Source organism: Cetorhinus maximus, chromosome 26 (assembly GCF_964194155.1).
Source record: "Cetorhinus maximus chromosome 26, sCetMax3.hap1.1, whole genome shotgun sequence".
In the NCBI taxonomy this organism is placed as follows: Eukaryota; Metazoa; Chordata; class Chondrichthyes; order Lamniformes; family Cetorhinidae; genus Cetorhinus; species Cetorhinus maximus.
This window is the reverse complement of record NC_135904.1, coordinates 22873072-22895642: the sequence shown is the minus strand read 5'-3', so window position 1 is coordinate 22895642 and position 22571 is coordinate 22873072. Positions and strand designations below refer to the sequence as shown.

Genomic DNA, 22571 nt, shown 5'->3' with positions numbered 1-22571 from the left:
TAATAACTATTATCACCAACAGGGAGCTTAATTGGGTTCCTTTAAAATTTCTTCAGAACTTTGTTACTTTGATTTGTGTTCAAGCAGCTTCAATGGGATAACTTAATGTAGTGCACAGTGCAAACATCTGTTATTTCACAGCTGCAAACTGCATAAATGCTAAAGGAGATTTCATTAAGGCCTCCAAGGCAATTTATTCTACCGTTGATGCATTTTGGTCTTAAAATGTTGAAGTCCATTTTAATACGCTAAAAGCAATTTTTCTGTTTCTTGCACTGCAGGTTTATATTTGTATAAACTTGGGTATTTGATACTGTTATTATGAATTATTGTGTATAACGCCACTATCCACAAGTATTTCTGACTCATTTCCTATTGATTCTTCAGTGCGCTTTGCTCCCCCACTACCCCCTCCCACACCACCTTTCCTGAAGGTAGTGTCTCATGCTATTGCAAATGTGCACAAGTTTATCTAAAAGTACTAAGCACCAGCTCAGTAGGTAAACGAGCTGCATGCTATGACAGTGAACCATATGGACAGTAAGGTCTCCAGTTTGATTCCTGGGGCTGAATTTTTGCCACAGGGGTGGGAAACAGAAGTGGCAACCATTTCTGGGTCTTAAACCTGCCCCCAGGTTGCCATACTGTGCCTGCCATTTGAGTTCTGTGGCTGGATAGTGAAGACTCACAGAAAACTTAGGGCTGGATTTTTCATTTCCGTGATGCCTCAAGAGAGCCGGAGACCTGCAGGGCAGGACAGCCCCTCGTTTTTCAGGCACAGACCTTGAGGTGATGCTGGAGGCCATGAGGGAGAGGTGGGAGGTCCTCTTCCTGGAGATTGGCACCCCCATAGACCGAACGTAGGCCTGAATGGAGGTAGCTGCCACTGTCAATGGCAAAAGCATGCTCAGAAGATGTTTAATGACCTGATATGCTCCTGCAAGGTGTTACCCTCAACCCCCAGTACAGGTCGCTGGTTATTCACCCTTCAGCAGACACACCAGCTGAGGAACCTCAGGGTGCATTATGCTCCAGAATGTGGGAGGGTTGTGCCAAGGCCACTTACTAATCCCTCAGAATGGCTCTGAGCCATAGTGCTACTGAGGACCTGTAACCACTGATACATGCACCTTCTAATGAATTGGAGCAGCTGCTATCGGCCACAAAGGACAGCATATCCTTAGCTTGCTCTCTTTGTCCTGGCAGGAGAAATGGGCACACAATACCCAAGTAAGGGCCCAAATGGATAAAGACGTATCTTGCACCTAAGGCCTCATACCAGTGGAGCAAAGAAGATAGCCAGGACTGCAGACCACAACCTTGGCAAGATGGACACTCATAATGGAGATGGTGATTACAGAAGGTCAATGTGGTCATTAAAGGGTACATTGCACTTCAACCTGTCCTACAGTATTCTGAATCCCGAGTTGCATTGTGTAGACTCAGCACTGTGCTCTCCAAGGCAAGCTCTCATGACCTTTTGTGTCTTCCACAAGTTCAGACGTCCACTCGTGGAGACCTTTGCCCTCTTCACTGGGCTGAGATGACCGACCAAGCTCCGAGGGCGCACCGTCCCATCTTAGCGCGTCACCCACCAGTGCAGATACATTCACCTTGGTGGGTGCTTGCCTGTGGCTAAATAGGGGCACGGGGAGTGGAGTATGCCATTGCGGTGTAGGTGGAGAGAAGAGTGGCAGAGGAAACTGGTCAGTTCCTCTCTCAAGAGGGAGGGTAGGCAGATCCCTGCTCAGCTAGGCAAGAGCCAGGGCCTCAGAGGTCACAGGAACGGAAGCTCTAAGCAGATCAGCAGCAGCAGATGTACTCCTTATGTTGGAGTTCCCTGATGCAGTATGGGGTCATGGGCAGAGAGTGGAGGAGTCCATCAAGCTCGTGTGTCGCCATGGCTCAGGGATTTGAGCACATGCACTCCTCCCTTGGGACAGTGGCCAACCTCCATGGAGAGTCACATTCAGCAATACTTTGGATTGCATGCAGAACTGCACGCTAAAGTGCACACAATGCCTGTCACACTATGTACTGGTCGGTGGCACTGGTGGCACAGATGTTTTGGAGGGATGCAGTTTACACATTAGCTGGTGCTACCATCCGGAGGCACCAGCCAAGGGCTGAGGATGACACTGAAGAGGATGACAGTTGCCATCCTTCAAGGGATGCCATCATCATCCTTGGCCTCCTTGGCTCCTCTGACAGTGGGAGCAGCTGTGCAGCAGGGCAGGTGCAGCAACCTCTGTAGATGCCCCCCCCCTCGCACCTCCAAAATGAGGACAGCCGCCAAATGTATCTCGGCTGCTAGCGAAGACGCATGAGCAGGCTGCTTCCACCTCTTCCAAGGCCACAAGGTGAGCAGCATGTAAAAGTGGATGAGCGTGGAAGCCACTGCATCACACTGAGCACTGAGTGGGTCGTTGAGGTGTCTTGCTGTAACTGTGCACCATTTTCCTTTTTGAGGGCTATATAAATAATGACAATTGAAACCACGTGTGTGACACTCCTCTTACTGATGTTGGAACAAGAAAAGAGTTATGAGTGGTGAAGGAGACCAAGGGTTCTTCATGAGGACGGCAAAACCTCTGTGTGCAGATGTGCGTTCTTTATTCATGGTTTATGTGGCCAAGGCTGCAATGTTTAATGGAAGTATTAACACAAACACCTCCGGTGTGTTCCGCACCATGCCGTTCATCTTGGCTCAGGGTGGCTCATTTGAAACATTCCTGAATCAGATGACCGCTGAGATTCGCGGCATCCTGACCAACCAGCCAAGCCCCGTGCGGCGCTCAGCCACCTCCCCTGTGCAGCTAGAGCACCTCTGTTCTGCAACCTAGGATCTTTTTTTTTTAAAAAAAAAGAATATTCCCCAATTTGGGGATCCAGGTAAGACTGTCTTGAAATAGCCTTGGCTTCCTTGTTCAGTTATAAATTATTATGTAACATCAACAATTCATGAAGCACCTCCATTCTGATGGTTGAAAACACTTTTGCTGTGATGCAGGTTATTAACAGCTGCTATTTCTGTAGTTATTATCCACACCAACAAATTCAGCACTCAATTGTTGATTGTAACACCTCCTACTGATACTGTCATACTTGTTGATGGTGAAGGAGGTTGACCAAATCAAATTCCTCCACTGGGTTGCACTCGGTGAAAAGTTAACAGATAACCAGAGTAAAATATTCTCTCTCGTTTTTATAAATCAGTGACTAAAATGGCTTGGCAACTAAGTTACAGTATTTGATTTAGCTATTTTCAGGGTTGTAGAAACAAAAATCTGCAGAATGAGGTTATTTCCATTCCAGAATATTTTAAAGGTTTATTTCAAAGCAAATCTGTGTGCTGGTTAACTATAACTCAAGAAAAACACCCTTCTGGTGTTCCCTACCTTGCACCTGGCTACCAGTCAGGCATTCTTTCCTCCCAAGTGGGTGCAGATATTCTAACCTTCACCTGCCCGGAATTTGTGGGTTCAACTTTTGCTTTGCTGTAAGGTGCCAATGGCGTTTCTCAAGCCCCTAGCAGGGACCTCTGCTCAGGCTGGGAATAAAATTCCAGCCTTAAAGACCTGCAGCAGTAGAAGTGACTGTCAGCTGCGGGGCTTCCTGGGTGCTGTCCAAAGCAGCAGTTGGATGGCCTCTAGCCTGAGAATCTGATGGCTTTCTTTGGGGAAATGAAAAGGGACTTAATTGTTGACCTGTCTTCATAATAGCTGCCTGTCTAGCTATTATCCACACCAACAAATTCAGCACTCAATTGTTGATTGTAACACCACCTACTGATACTGTCATACTTGTCGGTAGTGAAAGAGGTTGCCAAATCAAATTCCTCCATTGGGTTGCACTTGGTAAAAGTCAGACACACTGACGTGAAGGTGATGGGAGCAGGTTAAGGATAAAGGGTAACATTAGCTACTTTATCCACATGTGTTGGAGCTTTTCTAGTGAACCTTTGGAAAAATGGGGCAAGAGGAGCTGTTGTAAGTGCAGATATTCTGCTCCCCCAACTCCTTTCGGGGGAAGCTGCAGAAATTCTAGGGTCATTTGAAGGGGGAAGGAGAGCCAATGTCATGGACTGTTCCCTGTTTCCCATTGTGTTGGGAAATTTCAGTATTTAGATAAACATTGGAGAGGTTAGAAACACCATTTTTATTAGCAATGCCAAATGCTACCAAGATAAATAGCTCATCAACTTCACTCAATTTGAACATTGACTTGAAATGTCTTTCTCAGTTGGTTGTATATCTCTTTCTCTTTTTCGTCAGTGTCAGGATATCGCCCCCAGAACAAGCTGTTGAAGGAATGCTGCTCCAGTTCCCATTAATTTAGAGTTGCAGTGCCCACTGAGTTATCAGATGATGCGTATGCAGAAAACCACAAATGTTTTGCAGCCCTATACTGGGTCACAGAATAAAGATCTCTACGTTTTTATATCAACAATGCAAACGCACACTTAGTATTTTTTTCTATTTTCTATTTATGGTGGTAATTAGGCTCGAGTTCATTTTGTGAGGTGCCTAAAGCTGTCATGAGATCATTTTAATGCGTGCACGTTAACTCCCAACAGCTATCTTGCTGTCATTTATTCTGTTTGAATAATGCTGGAATGCATTGATTATTACTAATAGAATTATATATAGATCCAAAGAATTTAGTCAGCATATCATGCAAGTAGAACTGATGTTAAGCACTTAATATTCTTGTGGTAGTTTGCCACATGCAGTTCTTTTGCGTGCCTAGTGGTGTTTATAGGGCTTGATTTAATAATCTCGACGTGGGTCCCACCCTCCAGTTGGTGAACTGGTGTGAAACCCACATTGTTTCAGATGCTGTCAGGCACTTAACTGACGAGCTTCAGGTCTCCCCTGGGATTTAAGACACTGGTGGCGGAAATCCCACCTACCGAGAGCTGCCGCTCAGTCAGAGCTTGGCAGATCTCTGTTGCTGGTAGTGCTTCTGGGAGTGGTGGGTGTTGCAGTAATGATCCAGGAACTTGACCAGGGATTTTTATTGAATTCCTGGGCTCGGGCAAATGAGGCTGGGATGGGAGTGGTCATGGGAAAGGGTGAGTTGGAGGCAAGAAAATGGGGGTGGCTTTCGATGTCTCACCGTCCCGTCCCCCACCCCCCAACCGACACCCGTTAGAGTGCCAGATAACGTGGCCGCTGTGTTTCCTGCTACAACAGCTGGATTAAATTCTGTCCATAGTTTCTGCTGCCTTCACACTAGATTTTGTTTTCGAAGAATATTTGAAGCTTGTAAAAATGTTCCATATTAGCTTTGACTACTTTGTGTATACAGTTTGACATTCAGTGATGAAAAGTTTTTCTAGAACCTTGGAAAGCCCACATGGCAAAAAAAGGCAAGCAGATCAGAGTGACTGTGACTTCTGTGACTGTAGCACAAGGATTGGGATTTACAGAAGCACTGTTTCAGTCCTGACTAGTGGTATCACCTACATCCATGTAACAACAGCTCACGAGGACCTGGCTTATTCTCCTTACATACACCAGTATCGTTCAGGAAAGTTTGACAATTTGACAATGTATCGCTCCATGCTGTACGTACCAGGGAAATCATCATTCCTATCCTCCCAGAAGGTCCTTACTGCTGAATTCTTCTAAACAAGTTAAAGCACTTATACTGGAGGAGATTGCTCTTGACTGTCACAATAAGGAAACTGAGCAACAGCATCTCTAGGAAGCCAGTGAATGCTCAGTCACTGAATATATTCAAAACAGAGATCAGTAGATTTTTGGATACTAAAGGAATTATTGAATATGGTGGTAATGTGGGAAGGTGGAGTTGAGGTAGAAAATCAACTGATTGTACTGAGGCTGAGCAGGCTTGAAGGGCATACTCCTGCTCCTGTACCACTACTGACTGAACTGGCTGAAGGACATATCTGCCAGACTGAGCCGGCAGGTGGTAGGGAACCAATGAGGGAAAAACCTACTCTACCTTGTCCTTAACAATCTACCTTTTGCAGATGCATCCAACAGTATAGATAGGAGTGACAACTGCACACCGCCATTGTCATCAAAGCAGCATTCAACCAAGTATGGCGCCAAATAGTCCTAGAAAAATTGAAGTTCATAGGAATGGGGGGTGGGTGGGGGGACTCTCCACTGGTTTTTAGTCATACCTAGCACAAAGGAAGCTGGTTGTGGTTATTGGAGACCAATCATCTCAGCCCCAGAACATTGCTGCCAGAGTTACCTAGGGTAGTTTCCTGGCCCAATCATCTTCAGTTGCTTCATCAATGACTTCTCCTCATAAGGTCAGAAGTGGAGATGTTTGCTGATGATTACACAATATTCAGTATCATTTGCCCCTCAGATACGAAAGCAGTCTGTGCAGCAAGACCTGGACAACATTTGAGTGTCAGGCAAATGACCGTCTCCAACAAGAGAGAATCTAACTATCTCTCCTTGACATTCAATGGCATTACCATTGCTAAATTCCCCACTATCCACATCCTGGGTTTTCCGTTGACCAGAAACTGAACTGGACTAGCCAATAAAGCCTGTGGCTGCAAGAGCAGGTCAGAGGTTGGGAATTCTGCGGCGAGTAACTCACCTCCTAACTCCCCAAAGCCTGTCCGCCATCTCCAAATTACAAATCGGGAGTCTAATGGAGTACTCTCCACTTTCCTGGATGAGGGTGGCTCCAACAACACTCAAGAAGCTCAACCCCATTCAGGACAAAGCAGTTTGTTTAACCGGCACCCCATCCACCAGCTTAAACATTCACTCCCTCTACCACTGGTGCACAGTGGCAGTAATGTGCACTATGTACAAGATGCACTGCAGCAACTTGAAGCTCCTTTAACAGCTCGTTCCAAACCCACGACTTCAACCACCTAGCAGGACAAGGGGAGCAGGCACATGGAAACATCACCACATCCAAGTTCCTTCCAAGCCACAAACCATGCTGACTTGGAAATAGATTTCCATTCCTTCAGTTTCGCTGGGTCGAAATCCTGGAACTCACTTTCTGACAGCACCATGCTGCAGCCAATGGAATTCAGTGGTTCAAGGGACAGCTCAGCAGCACATTGTTGACGGCAATTAGGGACGGGCAACAAATGTTGGCTTTGCCAGTGATGCCCATATCTCATGAAAGAATTTTTAAAAAATTCTTATGTTCTTATCTGTGCTGGCCATTTTAGTCTAAACCTCTTGAAACTTTGTTCCTCACAAACCAAAATCATTATCTTTGAACTAAAAGTCTTTTTCCTCTACAACATTCTCTAAGTTCCTCCATGGCAACAGCTTCTTATTATCTTCTCTAGATAGAGCAATGGATGCAGCTTTCCTAAACATTTTTCAAATTGACAGTAAAGTAGGCAGATTCTGAAGCTTTTGTGAAAACGGTCCTTACCATAAATCTCTGCAACCACGCAGCTGACAAGCAACCTTTTCAACGATCAGCTCTTCAAGTGTATTTTTTTTCCCTTCAGGAAGAATATTTTTCACACTCGAACCTTTAACGTCATATCTTTCTAAACTGCAGAGATAATATAAGTGGATTGTGTGTTGGAGCTGCTTAGTTCTCAAGCCCTGATGTACTCCTTGTGTTGCCTTTATAGATACATTCCATTTCTAAGCAAATTTAGCTGTCATGTTTTTGTATGAGGCAGTGAAAGTTTTCCTCATGGTTCATTGGAGACTTTCTTCTGCGATTATCCACACCATTGTGTTGTCATTATTAAAGTAGTTGATCAGTGGTGACAAGAGTAGTAATGTAACAGATAAATTATTGCAGTAGCACTCATTTGCCCCCTGATTAGTTGGCATATGCCAAAACAGTGTTGATAAAGAGGATGGTATAACATGGAGGGGCTTAGCAGCTTTAAAATGATCTTTTCGCGTTGATATGTGGACATGCTTCCCTTGATCTTAACTATCTGCTCTCAATGCTTTTAAAAGACTTCCATACTGCTGTTCAGATGTATGTGTGCGTGTGATGCATGTGTGTATAAATATTACATATAATATGTGTTATAGAAGTTTGACAGAAACTAGCTCTTTGGCCTAATCGATCTGTATCAACATTTACTGTCCATGCCTGCAGACAATGCCAATCTGATTTACTGTGTTCCCCTGTCCCTTAATCCCCTTTTCCTCCATTTTTCATCAACTTCATCAACTAATCCAGTCCCTCTTCCCAGCTTTACAACTCTGCCGAAAGATGTCACTCTGGCATTTTGTTTGAAATCTCTTGCATTTAATTTTGCTTCATTCTAGACCCAGCAACTAGCAGAAATGCGTTGCTCTCCATCCTTCCTCGATTGTACACACTTGAACCATACACACTTGAACCCCGTACGCTGTTCTAATGGAAGGAATTTTTCACGTTTTCTTTCATTTTTGTTTAAAATCTATTAAGTTTCAAATTTAAGACACGTGTTTATGTTGTGGTAACAAAGATTATTTGCGGATGTTTTCTGCAAAGGTATAACCAATATTTGGAGATTTGATCAGAATATAGATCTTAATATGGTGGTGATTAATTTTGCTAATTGATTGCATCAGATTACTCAGTGTTTTGAATATCGATATTTAGAATTTGTTTCTAAAACTATTGTAAATAATTTTTCTAACTGTCTTTCAGGACTGAAGAGGTGGTTTGTACAAATAGCATTTCAAGATCAAGATGGAAAAGAGTCATTGAAAAAGTAAGACTGAATCTTTTAAATCCTTTGGTTGCTTTGCTTTAATTATATTTCAGGCTTTTGGAACTTCTCTGGGGTTTGGCAAAGTTGTTCACGCAGTTCACGAGCGGTAGAACAGTGATATATGGAAATAGATAAAACTTGCAGCTTACGCTCATTAGGGTAGAAGACTGGGGAATTGTTAGATTCCCTTGTGGGGAAAATTGAGTTGATAATTTTTTTACAAAAATTATTAAACTTATTGCAGTATGTGAATCATAAATGAAAAATGAAGAAATGTTTGTAACATTCAGTGGTAAGTTTGCATTGTTAGGCTTGGATGGATTTGCAATGCCAAGTTTTATTTTAATTTGTACCAATTTTGACAAGGTGGGAGCTGTATTTTTGGGGGTAATTTTCAATTCACTGCGCCTTTGTAAAACTGGTGGTGTGGGTCATGTGACATAATTGGAGCTGCCCCATTTTCATTTCATTGGAAAGGAATATTGGGCAGTTTATAGATAATGGCTTTACACTCTACTAGTAAATTGAAAATCGCTCCTTCTGAACCCTGCAATATGAAGCAATTTGTGATTTTCAGCAATGTGATTTTGTCAGACCATAAGCATATAAAATTTAATGGATAACTGGTGGTGAGTTAGAGGTTATAAACTAAGTAATTGAGTGGTGTCATGATGATGAGACTGAAATTAAAATGGTTTCTAAATGGAAATTTAGGAAATAATTTCAGGTGCCTATAAGTATTAATGTCTGACCAGCTTTCAGAAAAATGCAGCATTCGTAAAATAATCTTTGCACAAGTGTTTCATCAAATTCACAGCGCTTATCTGCGACTGACAATTTAAATTTTGCGCTCTTTAAATCAAACACCATTAATATATTAAACCTGGAGAAAGAGAAAATGCTCTTTTTCTTGAAAACATTAAATTGGGTTATGGCTTAAAAGAGTATCAACCTTTAAAGAAAAGTTTCACCTGAAGTAGTGTGTTCTACTTAGTTTGCATGATATGCTCCTGTTTCCAAATGCATATTTATTTAATATTTTCACTTAAATTAAAAAATATATGGCATAATATTTAAGGTGCTTTCTGTATTTGTCTCATATAAAGTCATTCAGTTTTATGACAGATTGAGCTTTAATTTGCAACAGTTAATACAAGTGTCACCATCCTCAGTCTTATTTCAAAATGCAAGCAGCCTGGAGCCTTATGTTTTTGAGTTGCAATGGAGTAAATTGCCTTTTCATTTGGGTGCAAGCCTTTTGAATGCAATCTCATTGCGGCTGAGGTATCTTAAAGTGAAAATGTGCCCACTTAAAGATAACATTTAATATTCTATTGCTATGAAATTCTTTGCCAGCTATTTTCTGTTATATCCACATGACGAAATACAAATTGGCTTTTAACCTGACAGATGGGCAGAATTTTACGCTGGTGGGATTTTTGCGGTCCTGCTGAAGTTGATGGACTTTTGAATGGCTCGCCGTGTTTTACGGGCCTGCCCTCATCATGATGGGGCTGTAAAATTCTGCCCAATGTTTCTATTTTACCCCCCAACCCAACCCAATACAATCTGAAAATTAACTCAGTGATATGAAGATCTCAACACACACACATTTTATACGTGGGAGAATATACTACGTTCCCGATAATCTAGCAGTGTAACTTTTCAAAGTTTAGTTTCAAAGGGAAAAAAAGCTATCCTGTGTAATAAGTTGAGCCTAGCTGCCAGTTACTATTTATTTGCCTGTCTCCCCTTTCTTGCTACTCAAACTTGAGTTCTGCAGTTTTCTCCCCTTTGTCTCTTTTTCCACCTCACTCTTTCTCAGAAATTGAGAGTTTCTGATTTGCCAGATTCTTGTATCAAACCAAAACATAAGCTTCTCACTGCCAGGCTGTAATATATCTGTGGCTTTGGGCTTGCTCAAACATAGCACTAAGGTCTGAATTCTATCACAAAAGCATTTTGCATTTTCGGTTTGAAACTCTTTTGGTTTCTTTCTTGGCAGCTAACTGTTGACCATAGTACAGAATATTCAAATGATGTCCTGGACTAGATTTATCAAAATCCGTGTAAGTGAATCAATATCCACTTCAAATGTGGTTCTTATTACCAGAACAGGACTAAATTTCAACCTGGTTGGCCCCATCTCAATGCATCTCAATTAGATAGTGTATTGTATTTTTATTCATGAACTGTGAATGTTACCCATAGCCAATAGTCATATAAATCACTTTATAAGTTTTAGAGAATAAAATCAAAATTAACGAAGAATGGTTTCACAAATTGTGTAAACCTGCTCACTTGGTAAACACTGAGCATTTTATTGCCAATGCCAAGTCATTTGGCACAACTAATTTCCTTGAATCCTTGGTAATGGGCTGGTTAATTTTCAGGGTTGCTTCTGCTTGATTGTTGGACCAGGATACCAGATTTTTTTTCTCCAACCATTGTATCTTAAATGTGCCATGGAATTGCAAAAAAAGCAGGTCTGTGCCTCTAATTCTACCCTTCTTAAGTTCCTGACTACAAGGCAATTTCCTTCGTAGAAGAACCAAGCCAATATTAGACATTTCTCCACAGGGAAGTGAAAGAAAAGGAAAGGGCGTGTAATCATGACAGAGTGCACTTCGATTTCAGACATAGTTGGCAGAAACCCAGAAACAAGGTTACCTTCTTGCCCTCACAGTAAAGGAAATCCCAAATGATCTGGAACTGTAAATGAGAAATGAGTGGAATATTCAGAGTTTCTCCATATTACAACTGCACATTGCTCAGAAAAATTTGTTGGGAATTGCATTTATGAGTAAGATATTAACTGTTTTGAAAGGAGTTAAATTTCTGTTTAAGCTCAGGAGTTTACTAGCATATTTACGCTTCCTATGTTGACAGTCCTCATACTGGGCATCTGAATGTATTACGCTCAGAAGATTAATGAATTAAACCAGTAACTGCTGGCACTGTCAAAGTTCATTAGCTACACACATGAAACTGTCGGGGCATCTGGATCAAGGAATGTCTAAGTCATTGGAAGCATCTGGAGAAACATCATTTTGACATTTTTTCAGTGCTTCTAATTTGTTTTAAGGTTTCATATATAAAATAATGCTTTGATGTTTCATCTATGTTTTGCTGTGGATATTATTTCTCAGTTTGTGTACCTCTTTTCCTCCCCTGATCTTATCAAGTAAGTTGGTTTTATCTGAAGAAATGCGAAGAACCTGTTCATGTGCTAAACATGTTTGAGGATGCTTGTCTGTCTTCTGAAACAAGCAGATGAATCTAATATCCCCGATTATATGGTGGGAAGTGAGCAGGGAAAAATTTTGTATTTGGGGAAACCTGGATGAACGCGATTAACATTTTTGTCTGTCTCGTGGCCACAATCGGCCAGATTGCGAGGATAGCTGGCTGGCTATCGGATGGGTAAACCTTCAGCACCAGGCTGCATCAGGAAACGGAGAGGAGTAGTGGAGAGAATTAAAAAATTGAAGGAGGGTGCTGAGGGGGAAGGTTGGAATGGTGGCCAGTGAGAAGATCAGAAAGGCTGTATCAATGGGAGATCATGGTTCTGGGAGGGAGATTGGTCGCAGTGGATGGGATGGAGGGGTCTGGTCCTGTGTAGTAGGGAGCAGCTTAATTTTTTTGGCGGGCAGCACAATCGGTGCTAAAAAGGCAATTCCCTGTTCCGTGTGGAAGTGCACGCCAGGTTTGTCAAGGTCTGGGAAAACGGGCCGGCCAGGATTAAGCTTAAAACCTCCCCATTAAAATGTTTGAATGAATAAGCTGCCTCTTGGGAATGGGTTGGTTGCCCACCCTCATTCCCACCTCAGTTGAGTGGATTGGAGGTGGGTTGAGTTCAGGTTTGAGATTTCCAGCATTTTTACATCCCACTCAACCCAAACCCACAATTTTTTTGGGGGGGGGTTAATATTTCCCTCAATGAATCAACAGTACCACAATGTGTTTTCCCCAAATCAGTATAAAACCGTTATTTAAAAAAGTAACTAAAACATTTAACTATTGACATAGGTCTAAGATATCAGATTGTCTGTAATAACATTTTAATTCTTAAATTCATCCTACTCAAGATCCTGTAAAATAAAATGGTGAATGAGTGATCCTCTTGATGTTCAGTAGGGGGATGCAGTGTTTGGTGGTGTGTAAAAATGATAAGCAACTGCTTTTAACCATATTTGATGAATTCTCCCCACTAAAATGGTGGGAGGGTTCAGATTGCTTTTCCTACACACCCAGAAACAACCTCTTGAGGAAACTGCTGAACAATAATATTGGCATTGACAACAAACTGGCAAGTCAATAGACTGTATACACAAACTAAGATAATGTTTTTGAAACGGTGGCATCAGGTGATATAATTTTTGAATCAATAAATAAGCTTTAACTTCCTTGATTGTAAGTCACTTCACCTATGAATCAGATCTATTTTAACTCCCAAATTATGTCTGCTTCAAGTTTACTTTTATTTTTCAAGGACTTGTTGTGTATTACTGTAATTCGAAATGAAGGTCATTGGGAGAAAGTGGTTTGTATCATTTCAATATACCTCAGTCCCTGTTTGCTGCCTTGTGGAATGCCTGAACTGTTATCAGAGCAGAACCTTGCGCAGCAGCCATAGGGTGGACTAGCTGTACGGGAAATGGGGAGATTGTCCAAGTGTCCTCATGAATAGTTCCGTAAGACTATTATCAGCATTTCCTCCTGTTTCCTTGAGGATCTGTATAGATTTGGGACATCCAGCCCACTGGGGCTAAACTTAACACTCATTACTTTTTTATTAAAATATCTCAGTATGGAAGAACTGCTGTGTTTCCATACCAGTTACTATTAGGGACTCTACTTGGCCCCATATACCTGCTTTCTAAGCAATTGATTTCCATTATCCAAACTGGCTATTGCAATTTATTCCATGCTGGTGCTTCCTAGTCAAATGTGCCTAAATTTCCCTGAACCAGCAAAGTTTATCTATATTATAATGCTATTTTTCTGTTAAAATTAAAATTTAGATAAAGGATTCAGTAGCAGTTGTAATTTTTATTGGTAGAGAAGGGCTCCACTCATTTTTATTCATTTACTTATAAGTATTAAATACATTCTTATGTTGTAGAATGCCCTTTACTTGTTTGTTTTTTGTTGTGGGTTGCTCCTAAAAAGAAATCCAAATAGGATGCATCATAGGTTCGGGAGCTAGAGTGGCTCAGTGGGTAGCTCTCCTGCTTCTGAGCTGGAAGGCTCTGGGTTCATGTTCTACTCCTGGACTCGGTGGCCAGGGAAGAACCAACCACTGGTGCAGGCAAGTCTGCATGTATCGGTGCCAGCCCCCAGCCTGGATAAATGCAGCGGGATGACAGCAGGAAGGGCTTTGGCTGTAAAAAAAACCATCCACTAAATCCAAGAAGATTATGGTTGATATGAAGGTGATCAACCAGCATTGTGCCAACCCCATGTAATATGGGAAAAGCCGAAAGAGACGCATCCTAGGTTATTGAGAGAAATAAGGGTAGACATTTTCGGAATTCTCTGGCCACAATCTTCCAATAAGTTTTAAGGGAGGGGGGAGGGGAGAGAGAAGGAAAGGATTGACTGGAGGTGTACATACACAAATCTTCGAAGGTGACAGGACAAGTTGCGAAGGGTGCTTTTAAAAAATGCATATTGGATCTTCACTTTATTAATAGAGGAATAAAGTACAAAATCAACGAAGTCATGCTAAACCTTTATGGAACACTTGTAAGCCTCACTGTACTCTCTTTCTGCTGGCAGGTTTATTATGTGGAACTTTGTCAAATGCCCTCTGAAACTCCATATACAAAACATGAACCGCAATACCGTTACCAACCCTCGCTATTACTTAATCGAAGAACTTTAATCAAATTAGTCAAACACAATTTGCCTTTAACACATCTGACTTGGATTATTGTCTCTAATAATATCTGCGTTAGGTTGACTGGCCAGTAATTGACCAGTTTATCTGCGTCCCCTTTTACGTACAGGAACACATCAAATTCTTCAGCCCTCTGGCATCGCAACCATATCGAGGAGGATTGGAAGAATTTATCTTGACATGCTTTCATTTATCCATTTATGGGATGTGGTCACCACTAGTAAGGACAGCATTTATTGCCCATCCCTAATAGACCTTGAGAAGGTGGCAATGAACCGCCTTCTTGAACTGCTGCAGTCCATGCGGTGAAGGCACTCGGTGCTGTTAGTTAGGGAGTTCCAGGATTTTGACCCAGCGATGACACTTGGATCATTTTCATTTTCCACTTTGTCTGGCAGATACTTATGTTGTAGCTGTACTGGAACAGCTTGACTAGAGGTGTAGCTAGTTCTGAAGCATAAGCCTTGAGCACAACAGCTGGAATCTTGTCAGGGCCCTTAGGCTTTGCTGTATCCAATGTGTTCAGCTATTTCTCATCACTTATTTGAATTAAATTGACCGAAGGCTGGCATCTGCAGTGCTTCAGACCTTGGGAGGAGGCCGAGGTGGATCATCCACTCCGCGGTCTTCACTGAGGCAGGTTTTGAACACTTCAGCCTGTCTTTTGCACTCACCTGCTGGGCTCCACCATCTGAGGATGGGGATGTTCATGGAGCCTCCTTCCCCTGTTAGCTGTTTAATTGTCCACCTCCATTCACACTTGTGTTCACTTCTGGCAGCACATTTTATATGAAGGAGGTAGAAAACTTGGTGAGGGCGCAGAAGAGATTTAATAGAATGCTTCCAGGGATGGGATACTTCAGTCATATTGAGAGACTGAAAAAGCTGGGGTTATTGTAGAGATTAAGAGGAGATCTGAAAGGAGTATTTAAAATCATGAAAGGTTTTGACAGACTAAATAAGGAGAAAGTGTTTCCACTAACAAAAGGGGCGATAGCCAGAGGGCACTGATTTAAGGAGATTGGCAAAAGAATTGGAGGCAACATGAGGAAATCTTATTATACAATGAGTTGTTATGATTGGCAATATATTGCTTGACACTAATGTAAGTACATTCATTAGTAACATTTGAAAAAGAATTGGATAAATACTTGGTGAAAATATTTACAGACTATCGGGCAGGTGAATAGGATGAATTGGATAGCGATACCAAATGGGTATGATGGATCAAATAGCCCCCTGTGCTGTTCTTTAACCCCACAGGAGTTTGAGAACATGATATTAACTTTAAAAAAAAATTTCATAACTGAGACATCATGCTTTCTATTACAATATTAAAAAACTAAATATCCTGCAATTACTCCTGTAGGTATTGTATTTTAAAGAGCTTTTTGAAATAAACCTAAGCATGTTTAATTACTTTGTTAATAAAGCTGTGAAATAAAATGCTACATGATGGAAATGCAGCACATAGTATATATTTAGCTTGATTTATTTGTATTAATTCAGAAACATTCAAAATTGAATGTTAATCTAAATAGAAAATTAATGTGCTGGTTCATGTATTATGAATCAAGTGGCACTACCAAGTGGCAGTATGATTAGATGAATCAGATGTTTGTATGCCAGGGAAGCATTCTCCAGGTTTGTAGTTTTACAAAACTTATGCTCCTTTAATAAGAAAGTTAATACATCTTCTGCAGTGAAGATGCTGGTTTCCTTTGGAGAGGTAGCATTGGCTTTTGAAATGAAAACGCACACAATGCTGGAACTAATCAGCAGACCTGGCAGCATCTGTGGCGAGAAACAGAGTTAATGATTCAGGTCAGTGACTCTTTGTCAGAACTGGAAAAAGTTAGAGGTATAACAAATTTTAAGCGGTACAGAGGCAGGAAAAGCAGAGAGGTATGATGAAGAACAGAAGGGAAGTTCTGTGGTAGAGTGGAAGGCAGGAGAGATTAAATGGCAAAGGGACTGATGGTGTAAGTAAAGAGACTAAGATGGGTCTAGAAGATGTGCAAATGGGAATAGCAGAATCATTACCAAAAGCTACTGTCCAAAAAAAAAAATTGAGGCAGTAATTATGACCTGAAATTATTGAACACATTATTGAGTCAGGAAGGCTATCAAGTCCCTAATCGAAAGATGAAGAGCTGTGGCTCAAGCTCATGTTGGGCTTCATTAGAACAGTGTAGGAGGCTGAGAACAGAGGTCAGAGTGGGAGTGTGGTGGTGAATTGAAATGACAGGTGACTGGAAGCTCACATGCATAGGAAATGCAACGCCTGCCCATTTACCTTCTCCCTTCCTACTGTCCAGCATCCCAAACCCTCCATCCAGGTGAAGCAACAATTTAATTTTATTTCTTTCAATTTAGTATATTGTATTGGCTGCTCACAATGTGCTCTCCTCTACACTGGGGAAACCAAACACAGGTTGAGTGTTTTGTTTGTCATTTTAATTCTCTACCCCAGTCCCACTCTAACGCTGCCCCCCTACACTGTTCCACTGAAGTCCAATGTGAGTTTGAGGTGCAACACCTTTTTTTTTCAAATTATATACTTTACAGACTTCCAGACTCAATATTGAGCTCAACAATTTCAGATTATAATCTCTTTCCCCAGTTTTTTTTTTCAAACATCAATTCATGATGATTCTCCTATTTCAATTTGAACCTTCTTTAGATTTTTGTTTTTTTTCATTTGTCCAATTACCATCTCAGTTTGCCTTGCACCATCATCCCTTTAGTCATTTAATCTCTCGTGCTTTAGTCGAACTTCCCTTTTGCCTTGCCCCCAACTCTTTCCCTGCCTCTGTTTTCGCTTAAAACTCGGTACGTCTTTAACATTTTCCAGCTCTTGATGGTAAGTCATTGACCTGAAACGTTAACTCTGTTTCTCTCTCCATGGATGCTAACTGATCACCTGAGCGTTTCCAGCATTTTCTGTTTTTATTTCATAATTCCCGTATCTGTTGTGTTTTATTTCTATTACGTTGTCACCAATTCCCCTAGAGTTTAAAAATAAAAGAAGCTAGATTGTCGAACAATTTGTTTTTGGACACATCCCAAACTCAGCTATGTGAATGTCCTAGTGATTAAGGATGACATCGACATAATGATTGTAAAACACACAAGCAAAATATTGCAGGTGCTGGAAATCTGAAATGAAAGTAGAAAATGCTGGAAACATTCAACAAGTCAGGCACTATCTGTGAAGAAAAGTGGGTTCATTATTTCAGGGCGATGATTTTTTTGTCTGATTTTTCTCTTGTCTATTCTTTAAGTATCTTGAATTCCATAACAAAGTTCGCTCTTGAGTTTTAAGCTATCTTTCCACATGCTGCCGGATACTGGGCTCCTCCAGCTCCTTGGCTCGTGTACTGCCTTCACGTTGATCACTGCCTCCTGATGATTTTACAGTTTACAGCTTTCAGCTTACTTCACACACCAAGAAAATTTCAGTGTCAATCTGGAATCTGAGATCAACCAGATCTTCGAAGGATATGGTTTACAACTCCCTGGAGGAGACGGTCCCCTAGGAACAAGTGTAGGCTATTGAGCCCCTCGAGCACGTACTGCTGTACATCACTTGAGTCTTGCATCATATGGAAGTAATTCAATTGTAGATGTCAAAACTAAGTTTCAGAAGGAGCACGTATACGCATGTATCCAAGCACATAGATGCAGAGCTCCATCCTGAACAAGAGAATTATAGCTCCAGACAGGCAGTTTAAATGGCATACTGCCTAGATGCAAGCAATAATTTGCAGCTGGCCTGAGACCAGTAGCTGCGGTATAAATCACATGGCAGAACAGAGTATCTAATGTAACTATGACAGTGGGACAATGGAGGTAATTTTTCAACTTTGTATACTTGTTGAGGCACCAAACTGGCAGTGTAAATTCAGATAATTGCCCCAATAAGTAAATGTCTTGTTTTTGTTGATAAGCATGCACTAGCCATATCTGCATTCTAGAAAGATCAAATAGAAAGTGCTTTCACTGAGCATTTTTAATAAAACAATTTGTCTCTCGGACATCTCACCACCTCCTGTGGACAAAGCCTCTCTGCTTGACTGATTCTGAGCTTTAGCAGGGCACTTAGAAAAATTCAAGGCAATCAGGCAAAGTCAACATGGTTTTGTAAAAGGGTGATCATGTTTAACTAACTTATTGGAGCTCTTTGAAAGAGTCATGTGTGCTGTGGATAAAGGGGAGCCAGTGGATTTGCTGTACTTAGATTTCCAGACGGCATTTGATAAGGTGTCACATCAAAGGTTATTGCAGAAGATAAAAGCTCATGGTGTAGGGGGTAACGTGGATAGAAAATTGGCTAGCTAACAGGAACTAAAGAATTGGCATAAATGGGTCTTTTTCTGGTTGGCAGGATGTGATGAGTGGTGTGCCACAGGGTTGAGTGCTGGGGCCTCAACTTTACAATTTATATAAATGACTTGGATGAAGGGACCAAAGGAATGGTTGCTAAATTTGCTGACAACACAATGATAGGTAGGAAAATAAATTGTGAAGAGGATGTAAGGAGGCTACAAAGTAACATAGGTTAAGTGAGTGGGCAAAGATCTGGCAAATGGAGTATGATGTGGCCAGTTATGATATTGTTCATTTTGGCAGGAAGAATAAGCAATAATCTTATCTAAATGGTGAGAAATTGAGGCGTTCTAAGATTCAGAGAGACCTGGGTGTCCGAATGCATGTATCACAAATGGTTAATTTGCAGGTACAGTAGGTAATTAGGAAAGCTAATAGAATGTTATCATTTATTGTCAGGGGAATTGATTACGAAAGTAGGGAGGTTATGCTTCAGTTGTACAGGGCATTGGTGAGACCACATCTGCAGTATTGTGTACAGTGCTGGTCTCCTTATTTAAAGAAAGATGTAGATGCATTAGAAGCAGTTCAGAGAAGTTTTACTAGACTAATACCGAGAATGGGCAGGTGTCTTATGTGGAAAGGCTGGACAGGCTAGGTTTGTGTCCGCTGGAATTTAGAAGAGTAAGAGGCGCCAATGTTGATTCTGCCTGATTGCCTTGAATTTTTCCTAGGTGCCTTTAGTGATAGGTTCCAACATTTTCCCAATGACGGATGTTAAGCTAACTGGCCTGCAGTTCCCTGCTTTCTGTCTCCCTCCCTTTTTGAATGAGGGAGTTACATTTGCTATTTTCCAATCTAATGGAACCTTCCCTGAATCTAGGGAATTTTGAAAAATTAAAACTAACCGCTTCTTTTAAGACCCAAGAATGAGATCCATCAGGACCTGGGCACTTCTCAGCCTGCAGCTCCAACTGAGTGACAGAGTAAAGAAAGAAGAAATAAAGATCTGTATTTATTAGTCTCATATGTTGGCTAGGGGACCAGTTTAATGCCCTGCTTATTTTCAAATACTGTCATGTGATCTTTGTGATCCCTGCCAGGACCTTAGTTTAATGTCTCATCCAAAAGACAGCACTTCCAACAGTGCGGAACTCTCTTAGTACTGGGTCGGAGTGACAGCCTACTTTAGACACACAAATCCTGATACCCAGGCCTGCACGCCAAACCTCCTCACTATGAAATGGCAGTGCTACCAACTGAGCCAACCTAATACAAATTTTAATAATCTAATTCTTGGGAGTGGTCAGTGCTGGCAAGATAGCAGTTATTGCTATGCTGAATGACCCTGAATGTGGGGCTGGAATCATGTGTATGCCAGATCAGGTAGGGATGATGGATTCCCGTTCCAAAAGGACATTCGTGACCCTATTGAATTTTTGTGAGAAAGCAACTGCCTTCATTGCCATTTTCAGGTGCTAGCAGATTTATTGAATTCAATCCCAGAACCTTTTCCATGCGAGCCTTTGAAATCTCAGCCTCTGATTGCTAACCCAATAGCATAACTACCATGTTTATTAACTAATTATGTTGTGTCTGACCTTGGAGCACTTGATGCTGACACTTGGCCCACTGAAATGGGAAAATGTTGTACTTCCCAGCGCTAGCTTTCCTCACCTTGAGCGTTACCTTTTGTCGAAACGTAAATAAAATTTATTAATGCTTGGACCTTCTCAATGTGTTATTTGTTTAACTCAAGATGGCAGTCTACCTAAGAGACTCCACCCAGAAGACTTTGTGCTTTAATCTCTTATCTTCCTGTCATGAAAAGTCTTCTCAACATTTTATTATTTTGGGCCTTTTCTTGTCTCCATCTGTCTTGGACTCCTGCCCAGTTTCCAGTTTTTCCCAACTGCACTGTAAAGCATTCCGAGACATCTTATTGATGCAATAAATGCTACACAAATTTAAGTCATTGAGTGCTCTTCTAAAAATAATTGCTTAACTATGAAGGAATTTTAAGTACAAACATCGGCAACATATGTGGCCTCAAGATGTTTAGGTTTATCTTCTTTCTACCTGAAAGTGGGACAACTGCAGTAAGACCATCATTAAATTGGATAGGTTTTGTTAGTATCTTTTATAAGTCTCTGTTACAGCACGCAGATGGGAAAAGTCTCCAAAAAAAAAGGGAGCTGCCCTTACTCTGACCCTTTAAATCATGGGAGCAGTTAATAACTCGACACCAAGGATGAGTTGAGATCTCTGTCTTCAGATCACTCACATTATTGATGTTAAAAATTGAGATGACCACAGCTGAAAACACAAAGCTGAAAATGGTTCTGAACCATTGAAGTTGGAGAAGACAGTGGAAACAATAGATATTTTTCCAGTTTAAATTGAGAAGGGTAAAGGTTAGTCTTGGAGTTAGCATTATTGGAATGGGTGTCGGAGAAGATCAAGGACTTTAAAAGCTGGGGATTTTTGTGAAGACTATTGCTGAAGATGGAGCAGCATATAGAGACAACCAAATCCAAATAAATCTGCTTTGAGTACAGCCTGCTGTTAGAAATCAAAGAGCTACCTTTTCTGTTTGCCAAGCTTGGTTACCATAGTGCTCTAATGCTTCTTAGTGGATTAAACAGTGTACTGTAATTTAAAACTCTTATCTGAACGGCTGGAATTGTTTGAGCGAGTGGAAGCTGCGAAGTCTCCAACAGTATGTCATTTTCTGGATGAACTTTAAGGTTGGCAAAATTGATTTCACCAAAGAGGCGGAAGAATAGGGAGGTTCGTTTGTAAAAAAAAAAAGGTCAGTTTCTGCACTTTGCCTGTGGTCTAAACAGCTGTGTTCACAAGGTCTGTTTTATCAGGGAGGCAATGATTAGATTTTTGCCTGCCTGAATCTGACCTGAATATTTCCACCACAGGATTGCCACTACCAGCGACAATCAAGGTCACCACAGTCCTGAACCCACAGGACACACAAAACATTATCAATTGATTGGTGGTGCTCATATGCATCAAAAGTCACCGATTCATTGCTCATCAGGGCAAATTAATTTGTAACTTCCACTCCTGGCCACATGGGAACAGAATAAAAGGACAGTGCAATTCATTCATGTTGCAGGATTCCTCAGAAGTTTCAGGCATCCTTTATTGCACCCTTGTGACCATTCCACCTCTGTACACCAGTCTTTGCTGTCTATTATGTATATAGTGGACTCCACTCCATCCATGTGAGTGATGGTGACTAGTAGCATGAAGCATGTTGGTCACTGCCTGCTTCAGAGACAGTAGGTATCTACAATTTAATCCTTTATGCTTGCTCTCTTTAAAAGAGAAGGCAAACTTGAATACTAAGGTTACTCGTTTCAGTCTGGTCGATGACCCCTACAAAGAGCAGCAGAAAGGATACAATGAGGCTATGTAGCCACCAGATCATTAGTGAATATAACAAGATGCCTGGATTGATCTGGACATCTTACAATATAGCCCAGCAATGGCATTATCTTCACTATGCGCTAAGCTTATTGGAAGGAGGCCCATCTGCACTTGAGGGGCAAAGGATCATCCAAAAGAGATTTTGTTGGAGCAGCGTATTGCAGACAAAGTATTCGTATGCAATGCTCTCCTAAAGAGGATCTACAG

The 22571-nt window shown here is 41.3% G+C and overlaps 1 protein-coding gene across 7 annotated transcripts in view; it reads left to right on the top strand.

The window, feature by feature from the left end:
* The window catches only part of unc13c (unc-13 homolog C (C. elegans)), a 585292-nt gene that overhangs the window by 124039 nt on the left and 438682 nt on the right, over positions 1-22571 (top strand). For 6 of the 7 annotated variants that reach the window (XM_078530361.1, XM_078530365.1, XM_078530363.1 and 3 more), the window contains one exon: positions 8626-8689. In XM_078530361.1, the coding sequence (XP_078386487.1) occupies positions 8626-8689 (64 nt within the window). Of the gene's footprint in view, positions 1-8625; positions 8690-10713; positions 10759-22571 lie in introns of those variants that run through there. The other variant, XM_078530367.1, reaches the window with a different exon arrangement.